At 38.6% G+C, this 14,605-nt stretch overlaps 1 protein-coding gene across 1 annotated transcript; it reads left to right on the top strand.

Annotated features, from left to right (window-relative positions):
- Positions 1-7,361: 7,361 nt before the first annotated feature.
- On the top strand, positions 7,362-9,270 carry LOC125245719 (gastrula zinc finger protein XlCGF8.2DB-like). Its single transcript, XM_048156438.1, has one exon. The coding sequence runs from the start codon at positions 7,680-7,682 to the stop codon at positions 8,715-8,717; it is 1,038 nt and encodes a 345-aa protein (XP_048012395.1). The 5' UTR covers positions 7,362-7,679; the 3' UTR covers positions 8,718-9,270.
- The last annotated feature ends 5,335 nt before the right edge of the window (positions 9,271-14,605 follow it).

The raw sequence follows: 14,605 nt of genomic DNA, 5'->3' as shown, positions 1-14,605 counted from the left end.
GTAACTGTAAATGGACTATTGTAGTTGCCAGAGTAACTGAGTTTGAACTAATTTAAGTTTGTTTTATGAATCAGAATTCGCTGACAACAAGTCTGATTAAGTTAAATAAGCCTGGCTTGTTTTCTAATCTTGTTTTATGAAACAGCCCTCCGCTCAAACGGTGAACATGAACGAGAACAACAAACACTAACTTCATCAGTCATATATGCCTAAATATGAAGTTTCATTTGAATTAATTTGCAGTGTTAGTTTTGAGTGTTTTTTTTTTTTTTTTTTGTCAAACCAGGTCATTTAAGACCATTAACTCTGTTAATAATTCCTTTCTTAAAGATGGCGTTTAAAAAAGAGGAGGAGAGTGAAGATATAAAGATGGAGTTTATTAAAGAAGAGACTGAAGACATGAAGATTGAGATTAATAAAGAGGAGTTTGAAGAAATAAAGATTGAAGAAACATTCAGTGTGAAACATGAAGATACTGAGGAACAAACAGGTTGGTTTTATTCTCAAAGCTGTATTTGATCCTTATTAAAATGTCCAGCTCTACAGAAATAGAGAATATACTAGTGTTGTCATGGTACCAAAATTTCAGTAGTCAGTACCGATACCATGAAAATGTTACGGTTCTAGGTACCAATTTCGGTACCACAGCAAAATCTATTGGAACTATTTTACTATTTTATATAGCCTATTTTAAAAACATTAAATATGATTTGGAGTGTGTGTGTGCTACCTCAATGAAATAAATTTTGAAATATAAAAAAATAATAATAAATAAATGCTCAAACATCCATTGTGTACTGTTGAAAACACCAGCATATTCTGGTAAGGTAGGTTTTGAAGCTGTATGCTGGTCAAATGCTGGTCCTAAACTGGTCCTGCTGGTCCATGCTAGTCCTAAACTGGTCCTGGCCCTGGCATAATCCAGCTCAAACCAGCTTCAAAACCTACTTTACCAGCATATGCTGGCCTTTTCAACAGAGGTAACAGGTGCGTGTTTATTTTAGCTATTCCGTCAGAGAAACAACACAGTACAGCCTGTAATACTATGAAATAAATATCGGTAAATAATGGTAACCTAAATAATAAGAAAGTTAAATATTTCAAAAAGCATTCGTTTTTTTTCCACACAAAGACGCGTCATATAGCCAAAGTTCCATTATTAGTCTTTGATAAAGCCTACCGCTTTGCGCTTTGAGAGGGATGAGGACACGAGCAGGAAAGAGACCATTTCTCTTTAATAATATCTTCGTTATCTCCTGATGTTACAAACAACTGACTCTTGTTGTAAAAGGTCTGAAGAGCCTTCGCAGGGGCAAGACATTCAGGCTATGTTTGATTTTGCGCTGCCAGAGAAAACGAAAATAAAAATCACCGGCGTCTGTGAAACGCGCTATACAAATAAACTTGACGCGCCTTATAAAGTCTAATAACAAGCACAAACTCTGTTAAATAGAAATTGACGTGCAAACAAAAAGGTTTCTGTCCTACGGTGTTTTTTCTACTTTACCACAGTAAAGAATGCGAATAGCCTATAATAGGCCTAAATGCGAACGAAAGAAATGTTATAATCCCCTGCTTGAGTGAAGATTTGGGAAAAGAAACAGATTCCATGTTCAGTGGAATAACTAATGGAATATTGTTAAATTCTCTGCTAATCAGGTGACCAGATCGCGATTCGGAAAACAGAATACGAAGCTTAAATGGACTCACGCACCTCTCTCATTCGGCATGAACCAAAATGTTTCCATGGCTGCGAAGTCACATTTAATTGCTAACCTATTATTTCTTTTGTAAACAAAGCTTTGTGCTTCACTCGTGTCATATTCAAGTAAATACTGCCACAGTCCTATCAATGGGTACCGAATATACCCGGATTCTCGGTACTACCGGTACTACAGAAATGCTGGTATCGTCACATTTTCAAAATTTCAGTACCGACTTGGTACCGAAGTACCGGTACTTTTGACAACACTAGAATATACTGAAGTATAATTTTACAGAGAAGTGTCCTAATTCACTCAATCGGTTCATTCATTTCTTCAAGTGGACTTACTGTAGAGCTAGAGTTAGGGTTTGGTTACTTGTAATTAAGCATTATTAACTCATTACTATAGTGAGTAAATGTAGTAATATGTATGTCACTTTAAAATTCAGTGTTTCCATTAGTCACACAGGTATATTTGTAGATATGGGGGGCACCACTACTATTTTAATTATGAAAAAAATAACATGTAAGTGTGAAGTAAAAACTAATGAATTTAAAGCTAAACTGAAACAGAAACCGGCGTTATAACCTACAATTTGGCACAAATCCAAATGTTTCCATATTCATGATTTGGAGGCTAAACTATATTATTTAAACACTTTTAATTTACACATACTATTATAAATTTTTACATATTTGGTTGAATGTATGTTATTTTTACAAATAACAGGCTGCAATGTCAAGTTACTAAAACTGATATATGTTGTGTGTACACGAGGCGCCAGGCGCGATCACTTGAATTTTCTTATAGCGGAAACAACTCTAAAATAGGCTACTTAGATGTAACACCATTTGAATCTGTGAAGGGTTAAAGGTGCAATATGTAATATTTTTGCAGTAAAATATCCAAAAACCACTAGGCCAGTGTTATATATTTTGTTCACTTGAGTACTTACAATATCCCAAATGTTTTCAACTATTTGTAAATCGTGAGAAAATTGCAATTTTAACCAAGGCTCCGGGACGTGTGAGGAGTTGCCTGTCAATGGCGTCATACCCGCGTTACCCTCGGTTACCAGTTTTATTTTGCAGAAACCATGGAAACACCAAAGATGCTTTAATAAATCACGTTTTAATAGACAGTGGAACAACTGTTTTGATATATTTATAGACAGAAAATGAATTGTTGTTATATAGCTCAACACGTTTAGTCTTATTGTTTAAATCAAATTTTCTTGATTTACAGCGAGTACCATGCTTTACCATGCCTCAGAGAAAAACACTCCAGCTTTATTTTTAAAGCATTTTCTCCATCATACAATAAGTTTTAAAATTAATTGCATGCCATTTATCAACACAATCATCCAGCATTTAATATGATATTGTAAAATCGATCTATCTTACTGCAGTGTGTCTCAAACAAGCGTCTCACAGCAACCGGAGCGAACACACAGAGTAACATTACAACATAATTTTCAACACTCTCAAATGTATCTAATATGATAAACAGAGCTGCGTTACCTCATACCAAAGAGTATATTCTTTGCTCATACTCATGACCAGAAGCAGCGCTACTACTACTACTACTACTACAAGTAGTATTATCTTCTTTTATTGCGGGAGAATCAAATGATTCCTACGGGAAGCAGGCGAGTGGGCGCGGGACTGAAAAATCTGTCCCACCCAATGTAAGTCTCTACATCTCGGTGCCCCCGCGTTCCCATTTCTCCTCTCCCAGAATGCGATTTCACCCCTGCCCTCACGGAGGTCTGTGCATGCCGCTGCATGAAGGACACCAGGTTTATTCTTGCCTATTGATTGGGAAAATCTCATTAAAACCAAAATTATAGGCCTATTTGGTGCCCCATGCTCTGACAATCATGTAAATATTCACAGTGCTATTCTGTAATTTCTGTCAAACGCAGGCAAATTTCGCTGTATATAAAACATACAATACGCTTCAAATGATTACACATATATGTAATTGTTCATGTGCAATTTGTTACCTAGGAAGCTCCTAGGTACTAGGAGCTACTTTTTACATTCAGTAATCAGTAATGTAATCAAATTACAATTTTAATGTAGAAATTTGTAGTGGATTACTTTTTTTGAGTAACTTACCCAATACTGCCTATGTTTGACGAGGCGTGAGCAAGTCAAATAAACCACGCACAATCTGATCAAAGCGCTCAGGCTGAAGCCTAGTTTTACACGAGGAGGTGGGGAACTTTTTACCAGAGCTTTTTTAGTGATTTTAGTCCCATCCGAATGTGCCATCTCAGTAATCGTTACGGGCAATGTCAGTTTACTTCATATTTGTGCAGTTTTTGAGTAGGCTTTTATACAAAAACAGATTTTTATGTAAAATTCACTTTATAAAAGACCCACATTTCTAACTTTCATTCATGAGGATAACATGGATAATTTGACATGGTTTAATGTAAGATTATTGTCCATCTTTAAGTAAAAAAAACTATCACTTTTACCAGTAGATGGCTGCAGAGATCCACTATACTCCAAAAACAGCACAAATGTTGAGTAAAAAAAAATTAACTGAGTAAAATTACATTTGTTAAAAAAAAAAAAAATATATATATATATATATATATATATATATATATATATATATATATTTTGTTGCCTGGGGTCTGTGGAGAACCCAAAGACCCTGAAGGGGCTCGACACCGGACACGAAGCTCAGCGCCACGTCTTTAAAATTCAAACGCATTGTTTTCTATGAGTGTACGCACATCAGTGGCGACATTCGGCACCTGTCCGCGCCGCCCAGCTACGAACAATAGAAAACAATGCGTTCAAATTTTAAAGATGTGTCGCTGTTCCGGTGTGCGAGCCCCTTGAGTGTACTGCACAAGGGTTAAAGTAGCTAGACAGATTCTGCCAGTGTTGGTTCAGAGTAAACAATGATGTACTTCTGAGTCCTTAAGATGGAGGGAAGTTAGCAAGGGAAGGGCATAAAAATATGAACTTGAGTGCAGCCCTGGAGTACCTCAACAGGACACTTTGTAGATTTATTTGAAATATCCATCAGTCTCAGATCAGAGTATCAGAGCTGATGAGTTGAACCTAGAGCAGGAATGACCAAACCTGTTCCTGGAGATCTACATACATGCAGAGTTCAGATCCAACCCCGATCGAACACACCTGCCCCTGAAGATCTTTGTTCACTGCTTCAGGTGTGTATATTGTGTACACACAATGCAGAAGTATAAATCAGCCTCTAGTCTTCAGGAATGCTTGGAAATTACAGGCAGGTGTATTTGATTAGGGATGAAACTTAACTCTGCAAAAGAGTGGTCCTCCAGTACCAAAGCTGATCATACATCAGTGATTCTCAAACTTTTTTCCCAGTGGGCCGCACAATGGTCCAAGTGCAAGTCTCACGGGCCGCATATAATTTACATATGACGTCACCAGTGCAAACCAATCAGATTTAATGTTATGGTATTAGCAGATAATACTATTATTATACGTAGATGTTGCACACAATAAATAACAAATAAAAACTAACTTACTGACATTAGCTTTACAATAATTATCAGTAATGCTCAATGAACACACAAACTGTATATACAATCACTTTAAAGGTGCCCTAGATTCAAAAATTGAATTTATCTCGGCATAGTTGAATAACAAGAGTTCAGTACATGGAAATGACATACAGTGAGTCTCAAACACCATTGTTTCCTCCTTCTTATATAAATCTCATTTGTTTAAAAGACCTCCGAGGAACAGGCGAATCTCAGCATAATACTGACTGTTGCGTAACAGTCGGGGTGTACGCCCCCAATATTTGCATATGCCAGCCCATGTTCCCAACATTATGAAAGGCATTAGACAAGGGCAGCCAGTATTAACGTCTGGATTTGTGCACACACAGCCGAATCATCAGACTAGATAAGCAAGCAATAACAACAGCGACAAATGGCAGATGGAGCAATAAAAACTGACATGATCCATGATAACATGATATTTTTAGTGATATTTGTAAATTGTCTTTCTAAATGTTTCGTTAGCATGTTGCTAATGTACTGTTAAATGAGGTTAAAGTTACCATCGTTTCTTACTGTATTCACGGAGACAAGAGCCGTCGCTATTTTCATTTTTAAACACTTGCAGTCTGTATAATTAATAATGCATAATGCACACAGCATGCATGATGAACATCTTGTAAAGATCCATTTGAGGGTTATATTAGCTGTGTGAACTATGTAAATGCGCTGTAATATAGTCGAGAGCTCGTGTGGCAGGGAGCGTGCGATTTAAAGGGGCGGCGTGCTGAAAAAATCAGTGCAGAGTTAATGATGCCCCAAAATAGGCAGTTAAAAAAATTAATTAAAAAAAATCTATGGGGTATTTTGAGCTGAAACTTCACAGACACATTCAGGAGACACCTTAGACTTATAATACATCTTGTGAAAAAGCATTCTTCTTCACAAACTGTATATATAATCACTTTAAGTTGCTATTTAATTCTGTATGACTGTATGACTCTCTTCAACAGCATCGCAATAGTCACCAAACAATCACACAAACGCCTTAATAAGCAAATGTTACTTAGCTCTTTTTACAAACAACACTTAGTGCACTGTAGGCTAATTATCTCTAACGATATCAAGCTTTCTGTCATGTCGCAATCCCTCGCGCAGCATCGGATCCGCGAGCGCGCGCAGAGTTGGGACCAAACAAACAATAGACCAAACAAACACATTGAATTAACAGTTCAGTCTTTTGAAATTGTAGATTTGCTTGTCAAGTACTTTACTACAGAGCAAACAGGAAGGCTGCCCATCTCGCTCATTAACAACTGATTCTTCCATTCTTCTTACCTTTACTGCTTATGCTGCGAGTCTTCTTGTTTGCAGGTGTTCCTTCATTTTATCTTCCACATTTAGTTTTTCTCCTTTAATAACAAATTTGACCATTTTGAGGCTTAAATTTACAAAATTAATGGCTACTGTTTGAATTCTTCCTAAGCACGCACTTGTGTTTGTTTCATTAACTGAGTGATTGCGTCATTAGCCTACATTGCCTGATGTCTGAAAATAATAAATACTCACCAAAATTATTTTATATGACAAATAAAGCATTATAGCTCATTTATATTTATTTAATTCACTTTAATTTAAATTTTAAAACAAAAATAAATTGTATGCTATTATTTTTTTATTTTATTTTATTTTTTTTAAAATTGTGGTCGGCATATCGCGGGCCGCATTTACATTCGTGATGGGCCGCAGGTTGAGAACCACTGCTCCACACCCATTCAAACGCTTACTGCAGTGAAGTGTTGCGTCACGCGACTCACTGGATGTCATGGCAACTGAATCACGGAGGAAAACTTTAAATATCTCGCCTTCGCTTTAATTTCAGACCATCTCCAAAAAGAAATAAAACACTAAACAAATGATTTTGACATGAGTTTATCAAAGTAGGAAATCCAGACTTTTAATCCCTTACACACAATTACTGCTGTTGAAATACGAAATGGAGGCGGGTCCGGATTGAATTCCCTCCGGGTCCGGATCCGGACCGGAGTCCGGAGTCCGGACTTTGAGAAGTGCTGTCATACATGTTGTTGATTTTGATGTTTGAAATGTCTTAACTTGTTTTTTTTGTCTATTTTTGTCCTAGACCTAATGGCACTGAGAGAGGCGAGTCATGAACTTAATGAAAGGGATGAAGAGAAAATTATAAATTATAATTATAATTTAATGACTGAAAAAAAAAAAAAGAGAGAGAAAATCAACAAAGAGAAAAATCAACAAAGTTTTCCTTACAAAAAGGAGCTCAAAATACTGGAACTAAAAGTTATTTCACATGCCAACAGTGTGGAAAGACTTTTGATCAACATAGAAACTTTCAAGTCCACTTGAGAGTTCACACTAGAGAGAGTCCCTTCACTTGCCAACAGTGTGGAAAGAGTTTCACACATAAAAATCACCTTAAAGTTCACATGAGAATTCATACTGGAGAAAAGCCTCACACCTGCAAACAGTGTGGAAAGAGTTTCAGTCAAAAAGGAAGCCTTGAAATCCACATGAGAATTCACACTGGAGAAAAGCCTTATACCTGTCAAGAGTGTGGACAGAGTTTCAATAGAAATGAAAACCTTAAAGTCCACATGAGAATTCACACTGGAGAAAAACCTTTCACCTGCCAACAGTGTGGAAATGGTTTCCGTGAAAAAGGAAACCTTACAGCCCACATGAGAACTCACACTGGAGAAAAACCTTTCACCTGCCAACAGTGTGGAAAGAGTTTCATTAGAAATGAAAACCTTAAAGTCCACATGAGAATTCACACTGGAGAAAAGCCTTATACCTGTCAAGAGTGTGGACAGAGTTTCAATAGAAATGAAAACCTTAAAGTCCACATGAGAATTCACACTGGAGAAAAACCTTTCACCTGCCAACAGTGTGGAAATGGTTTCCGTGAAAAAGGAAACCTTACAGCCCACATGAGAACTCACACTGGAGAAAAGCCTTACACCTGCACTCTGTGCGGGAATGGCTTCACAGAGGAACGAATCCTCATGCAACACATGAGAATTCACACTAGAGAGAGCCCATTCACCTGCCAACAATGTGGAAAGAGTTTCATCAGAAATGAAAACCTTAAAGTCCACATGAGAATTCACACTGGAGAAAAGCCTTACACCTGCCAACTGTGTGGAAAGAGTTTTAATGAGACAAGAAACCTTAAAATCCACATGAGAATTCACACTGGAGAGAAACCTTTCACCTGCCAGCAATGTGGAAAGAGTTTCAGTCAAAAACGACACCTTATAGACCACATGAGAGTTCACACTGGAGAAAAGCCTTACACCTGCCAACAATGTGGAAAGAGTTTCATTAGAAATGAAAACCTTAAAGTCCACATGAGAACTCACACTAGAGAAAAACCTCATACCTGTCAAGAGTGTGGAAAGAGTTTCAGTCAAAGAGGACACCTTATAGCCCACATGAGAACGCACAGTGGAGAAAAGCCTTAAGCTTTGATTCATTATTTTCTAAAATCAAAATAAAATTGAACAGCTCAATATTGTAATAAATCAAGGTCAACATAACAGCCTCTTAAATGTTAAAAGCGTGAAACGCTCACAGTTCAAAAAGCTTACGCTATGTCCTATGCCTTCTCTATAAGTTGTTTGCACATGACGTCAGTGCTGCACGCGAAATGCGGCAGGTGGGCAAGGAGTGATTTTACTATATAGGAATCAAAATTCCTATTTTTTGCATTGTTATAGTTGCTCAAATCTATCAAACCGAGAAACCACAATGAGCTTTTACCATTTATGTAACTTGTATAGTTTTTTTTTTTTTTTTTTTTTTTACTTTTTAAAATATAATTTTGTGTCTGCTGATACTGAAATGAATATGGAACCTGCTTACTTCATTTTTTTACTTGGTTAAATATTAACATTCTTCATGGTATCGTTTGCAGGGAAGAGAAGATATTTTATCCCATTGAATGATTATTTAGTGTTTTCACTTCAGTTTTGTTGAATTCAATTTACAATGTTGATCTGGTTACCATGAGAACTGTGTCACGCGCTGCTGCTTCAGCCATCATATGGTAGAAAATGTCAGAATAAATAAATGTGTTCAACAAGCTGACAGAAGTTGATCCATTTCTTTGTTGGTAGGGTGTAAATATTCACTTTCCCATATGTCCATGGAGGAGAATCGGATGGGCATTCAGCAGACAGGCACCAACATATTTTTTATTTTATTTATATCAACAAATGACAACCAAAATCAAACCCATAGAAGCTTGTGAACAGTTTTTTTAAGTGGCTGTGTGCAGTGGCTGAACAATTTGTTATTTTTATGTTGATTTGTTACACGCATGCTACACGGTAAAATGCATATATCAGAGAGTAATCAAAATGGCTCGGGGAATTTATGACTCTGGATAATCTGTGTTTTTTAGAATAGAGATCTCGACTCTTAACTTTACTAGTGCATATTACTAGTCTTGTGGTAAACAATTAATCCGTGCAAGTTAAAACACAGAAAAAATTGTCTAATCATTAATCAAAATCTGTTTACTTCCGGTCTGAAATGGCGTTCCTTCTCTGATTACGTCAGTTTGACGGCTTGGGTTGAAAACACGTAAACCACTCCTCTGCAACTGTTCGTCTGCTATGAGCGAGAGACAGAGTGGAGGAGCGCAAGAGATGGAGAGGAGGAGCCTAACAAGTGTTGCATGATTTAACGTGTTTCTAAGGCTGTGTTCCAGTTCGTTTTTTAAATGCCCTTCCCTTGCTAACTTCCCTCAGTCTCGTTGACTGGGATGTACGTCATTGCTTACATTGCACTAGTGCCCCACTACTGGTGGAAACTTTGCAATGGCCTGAACTGGAACGTCCTAAGCCCTCCATTCCAGAATGGAGCTGATTTATTATTTATTCTTTGCCCTTACAAAATTGTTTAATACAGCATTCTATATGTATATATGAGTTTTAAATGTTTTAAAAAATAATAATTACAATATCATAGAGTTGTTTCTGGTGGGGTAAATTAAACGCGATATGCTGTCATATCATAAACGTGTTGTATTGTGGGTTATGGAGCTGCCTGAAGTGTACATATGAAGTAGACTCGCTCCCTCTGTCAAAATCGGGTCTGTCCATATAAAATTCCCTCGTCCACTTCATGAAGTGGAACACACTTAAAAATGATGGCAGAGATTCCCCCGAGGGAAGTGTTTATGGAAGTTCGCGAGTGCATGTCTAAAACTGGAGTGGAACGCAGCCTAACATGTTTGGTACTTTGTGGCATATTGAAATGTGTGAAGCATGCCATTTCCTGTTGCCAGCTGGTGGCGCTACGTATATTGTATATTGTCATAAAGATGTCTTTAGGAAGGACTCAGGCTTTGTCAAGCCACCACGTACACACCCTTCAATGAAAACTCAAGATCTTTGCAGAGTAACATCGCTAAGCCCTTAAGATTAGACTGACCATATATGATGTGGTTTTGGATGAATCTCTATGAGGAGTTAATCACAGTGTAAAACGTCTCAGGTTACGGTATGTAACCATGGTTCCCTGAGAACAGGGAACGAGACTCTGCATTGGAATACGCAATGGGGAACGTCACGTGACCCAGGTGTCTGAAAGCCAACTATCTAACAACTCCAATCCCTATTGGCCGGCGACAGCCTATGACGTAATATGGTGCGACCCGGAGTAGAGGAGCGCCTGGAGAAACAGTCAGCAGCTATCGTCTTGGGGGACTCTTCTGCAGGCAGGCAACCCAAAGCATGGCAAGGAAACACAGTCTTGTTCCCTGTTTTCAGGGAACCATGGTTACATACGTAACCTGAGACGTTTTACACTGTGATTAACTCCTGTAAGCCTTGGCCACAAGCGTGGACGAGAACTTACAGGCCTTGGACGGGAGCTTGGGATCACTGCGCCACATAGAAGTGCTCGGAGGACACAATTGCATCGCAACCGAGCGTTCCACAGGGGGAACCCCAGCATACCCTCTGGCTGCTCCGCCGTCGAGGGAGGTAAAGGCGGAGGAGGCAGCAGAACGGTTTCGGGCAGGTAAAGGTGCCCTCCACAAACTGGCAACCTCCTCATGCACCTCCGGGAAGAAAAGAACCGGAAGGGGGCCCTGGCGTTCACCAGAGCGTGCAGCCCCTAGGAGCCAATCATCCAGCCTCGAGCGCTCAGGACGGGGTGGAGGATTCCACTCCAACCCAATGCTCTCAGCTGCCCGGGGCAAGCATGGCCGTCAGCTCAGGATCTGACTCGGACAACGCTGCTTTCCCAGAGGGAGGCACCGCAGCCGAGTCTTCAGCTCTCAGGGGAAACAGGCAAGGCAGGAATGCTGGAATCCGCTGAGATGCGCCGTCACACCAGTACTGCAGAGACTCGCTGAAAACACTCCGGTGAAGGCACGATGCGCTTGGCTCCGAAGCGAAAGCTTGAATGCGAGTTGCTCGCGCTGCTCCTTATATACCCACTGTGTGGGGCAGGGCTTGCGCATGCAAATTCCGCAGACCAAGATACTCTTCGTATCATTGGCTCGTTTTGTTAACACTCGAAGGTGTTTGGTCTCTCGGGCGAGACCCCATTCGTCAGTCTCTGACGTTACGTCTCTGTTCCCTCCTTCAGGGAACGAGGGTTACATACGTAACCTAGATGTTTTCAATCAGCTGAACAAGTTCTTAAGTTTGAATGGATACTTTGACAACTTTCAATCTGGTTTCCGACCGCATCACAGCACAGAAACAGCACTCATAAAGATAATAAATGATATTCGCCTAAACACAGATTCAGGTAAATTATCAGTGCTGGTTCTACTCGACCTCAGTGCTGCGTTTGACACTGTCGATCACAACATTCTTCTTGACAGGCTGGAAAACTGGGTTGGGCTTTCTGGGATGGTCCTTAAATGGTTCAGGTCATACTTAGAAGGGAGAGGTTATTATGTGAGTATCAGTGACCATAAGTCTGAGTGGAGATCCATGACATGCGGAGTCCCTCAAGGTTCAATACTTGCACCCCTCCTGTTCAACCTATATATGCTGCCACTGAGCCAAATAATGAGAAAGAACCAAATTGCATATCACAGCTATGCAGATGACACCCAGATTTACCTAGCCCTATCACCCAACGAATACAGCCCCATTGACTCCCTGTTTCAATGCATTGATGAAATTAAAAATTGGATGTGCCTAAACTTCCGTCAGTTAAACAAAGACAAAACTGAAGTCATTGCATTTGGAAACAAAGATGAAGTTCTCAAAGTGAACACGTACCTTCACTCTAGGGGTCAAACAATTAAAAATCAAGTCAGGAATCTTGGTGTTATTTTGGAGTCAGACCTGAGTTTCAGTAGCAATGTAAAGACAGTAACTAAATCAGCATATTATCATCTCAAAAATATTGCAAGAATTAGATGCTTTGTCTCCAGTCAAGACTTAGAGAAACTTGTTCATGCTTTCATCACCAACAGGGTGGATTTTTGTAATGGACTCCTCACTGGCCTTCCCAAAAAGACCATAAGACAGCTGCAGCTCGTACAGAACGCTGCTGCCAGGATTCTGAGCAGAACCAGAAAACATGAACACATCAGACCTGTCCTCAGGTCCTTGCACTGGCTTCCAGTTGCATTTAGAATTGATTTTAAAGTACTGTTACTTGTTTATAAATCACTCAATGGCCTAGGACCTCAATACATTGCAGATATGCTCATAGAATATAAACCTAACAGATCACTCAGATCATCAGGATCAAGTCATTTAGAAATACCAAGGGTTCACTCAAAGCAAGGAGAGTCTGCTTTTAGCTGTTACGCCAGCTGCAGCTGGAACCAGCTTCCAGAAGAGATCAGGTGTGCTCCAACAGTAGCCACATTCAAATCCAGACTCAAAACACATCTTTTTACCTATGCATTTGCTGATTGAGCACTGTGCTATGTCCAAACTGTTTGCATTTTATTTAATACGTATTATGTTTTTATTCTTTTTATTCCTTTTCCTGTTTTTATTTCATTTTTAATGTATTTTATATCTTTTATGTATCATCTTGTTATTCTGACTTTTAATGCATTTTAAATATTGCTGTCTGGTTGAAAGAGCTGGGAGAATTAGGAAGAAAGCATTTGTGATTAGGTTAAAATTTGGTAAATTTGGATAAAGGGACGAACCATGGGGAAATTTGAGCTGTAGTGCATGGTTAAGATATCTCTGGATTACAGTCAGGACACTTTCCAAAGGGGGAAATTTCCAAAGGGGAAATTTGAACTGCGTTGCATAGATAAGATATCTCAGGAAGGGGGATTAGGGCTATGTGGTGCAGTTTGAGGTGTCTTGGCAAAAGGGGAGATTGAAACTTTGTTTATCAGTTTGAAGTGCCTTAACAGGTAGCAGTCCTGTCGTGTGAGGAAGATCCATTCAGATCTGCTCTGATGGATAGATCCGTTTAGATCCACTCTGACGGACAACAACAAGAACAACAAGAACAACAAGTCAAGTCAATTGGTAATTGTTTCAAAGCAGCTTTACATATTAGAAGCACAGAAAAAAGAGAAGTGGTTAAAATTAAGCTGTACAAGCAAGCGTGGTAATATGTAACATATACAAGATGGTGCTACATTAAGCCAATGTCGGCTGACTCCCAGGGGTGGAAAAAACCCCTAGGAAAAAAACCCAGCGCGCTAACACTGGGAAAAAAGTCCTAGGAGGGAAAAAACCCCTTGGAAGATATATATATGTGACCTGATCCAGCAAAAAGAGTCACAGTGACCCAAATTTCAAAATTGAGATTTTGGTATCAATGGAAAGATGAGACAATAAGCTTTAAAATGATATCCTAGTCAAAGTCCTTGAAATACCTTGAATGGTTTTAAAGATATACCCATTTGAATTATGGTTGTCTGCCCTCTTTTTCAAATTGAAAACCTGAGAAAATCGCTTTTAAAGTTTTTTGCCCGTTTTTTGTTGATATCTTTCAAAATCCATTGAATTTAAAGGGATAAACTATTTATTTTACAGCTTAATTTGACCAAAGACATTTTTATATATGTATAAATGCTATTAAACCAGGCTGAAGCTCAAATTATTTTAAAGTATTTATTTGAATTAACCCTTTAAGACCTGAAGTCTTTTTTAGAGTTTTTTTTTTTTCTGAGCGACACACACAAAAGTAAAGACTCATAACTCCAAAACTCTAGCAAGGAGAGTCAAAAGGTAGGTATCATTTGATACAAAACATTTTAAATTTTAAGAAAATATAAATTACATTACATTTGGACATTTTCTTGCCGAGAAACAGCTGATAAAAGACAAAAAATATATATAATTTTTTAAAAATAATTTTTCTTTTTTTATTTGACATGGAATAACTCAGGAACACAATA

The sequence above is a fragment of the Megalobrama amblycephala genome, linkage group LG1, assembly GCF_018812025.1.
Source record: "Megalobrama amblycephala isolate DHTTF-2021 linkage group LG1, ASM1881202v1, whole genome shotgun sequence".
Classification (NCBI taxonomy): Eukaryota; Metazoa; Chordata; class Actinopteri; order Cypriniformes; family Xenocyprididae; genus Megalobrama; species Megalobrama amblycephala.
This window is presented reverse-complemented; position numbering and strand designations above follow the sequence as displayed.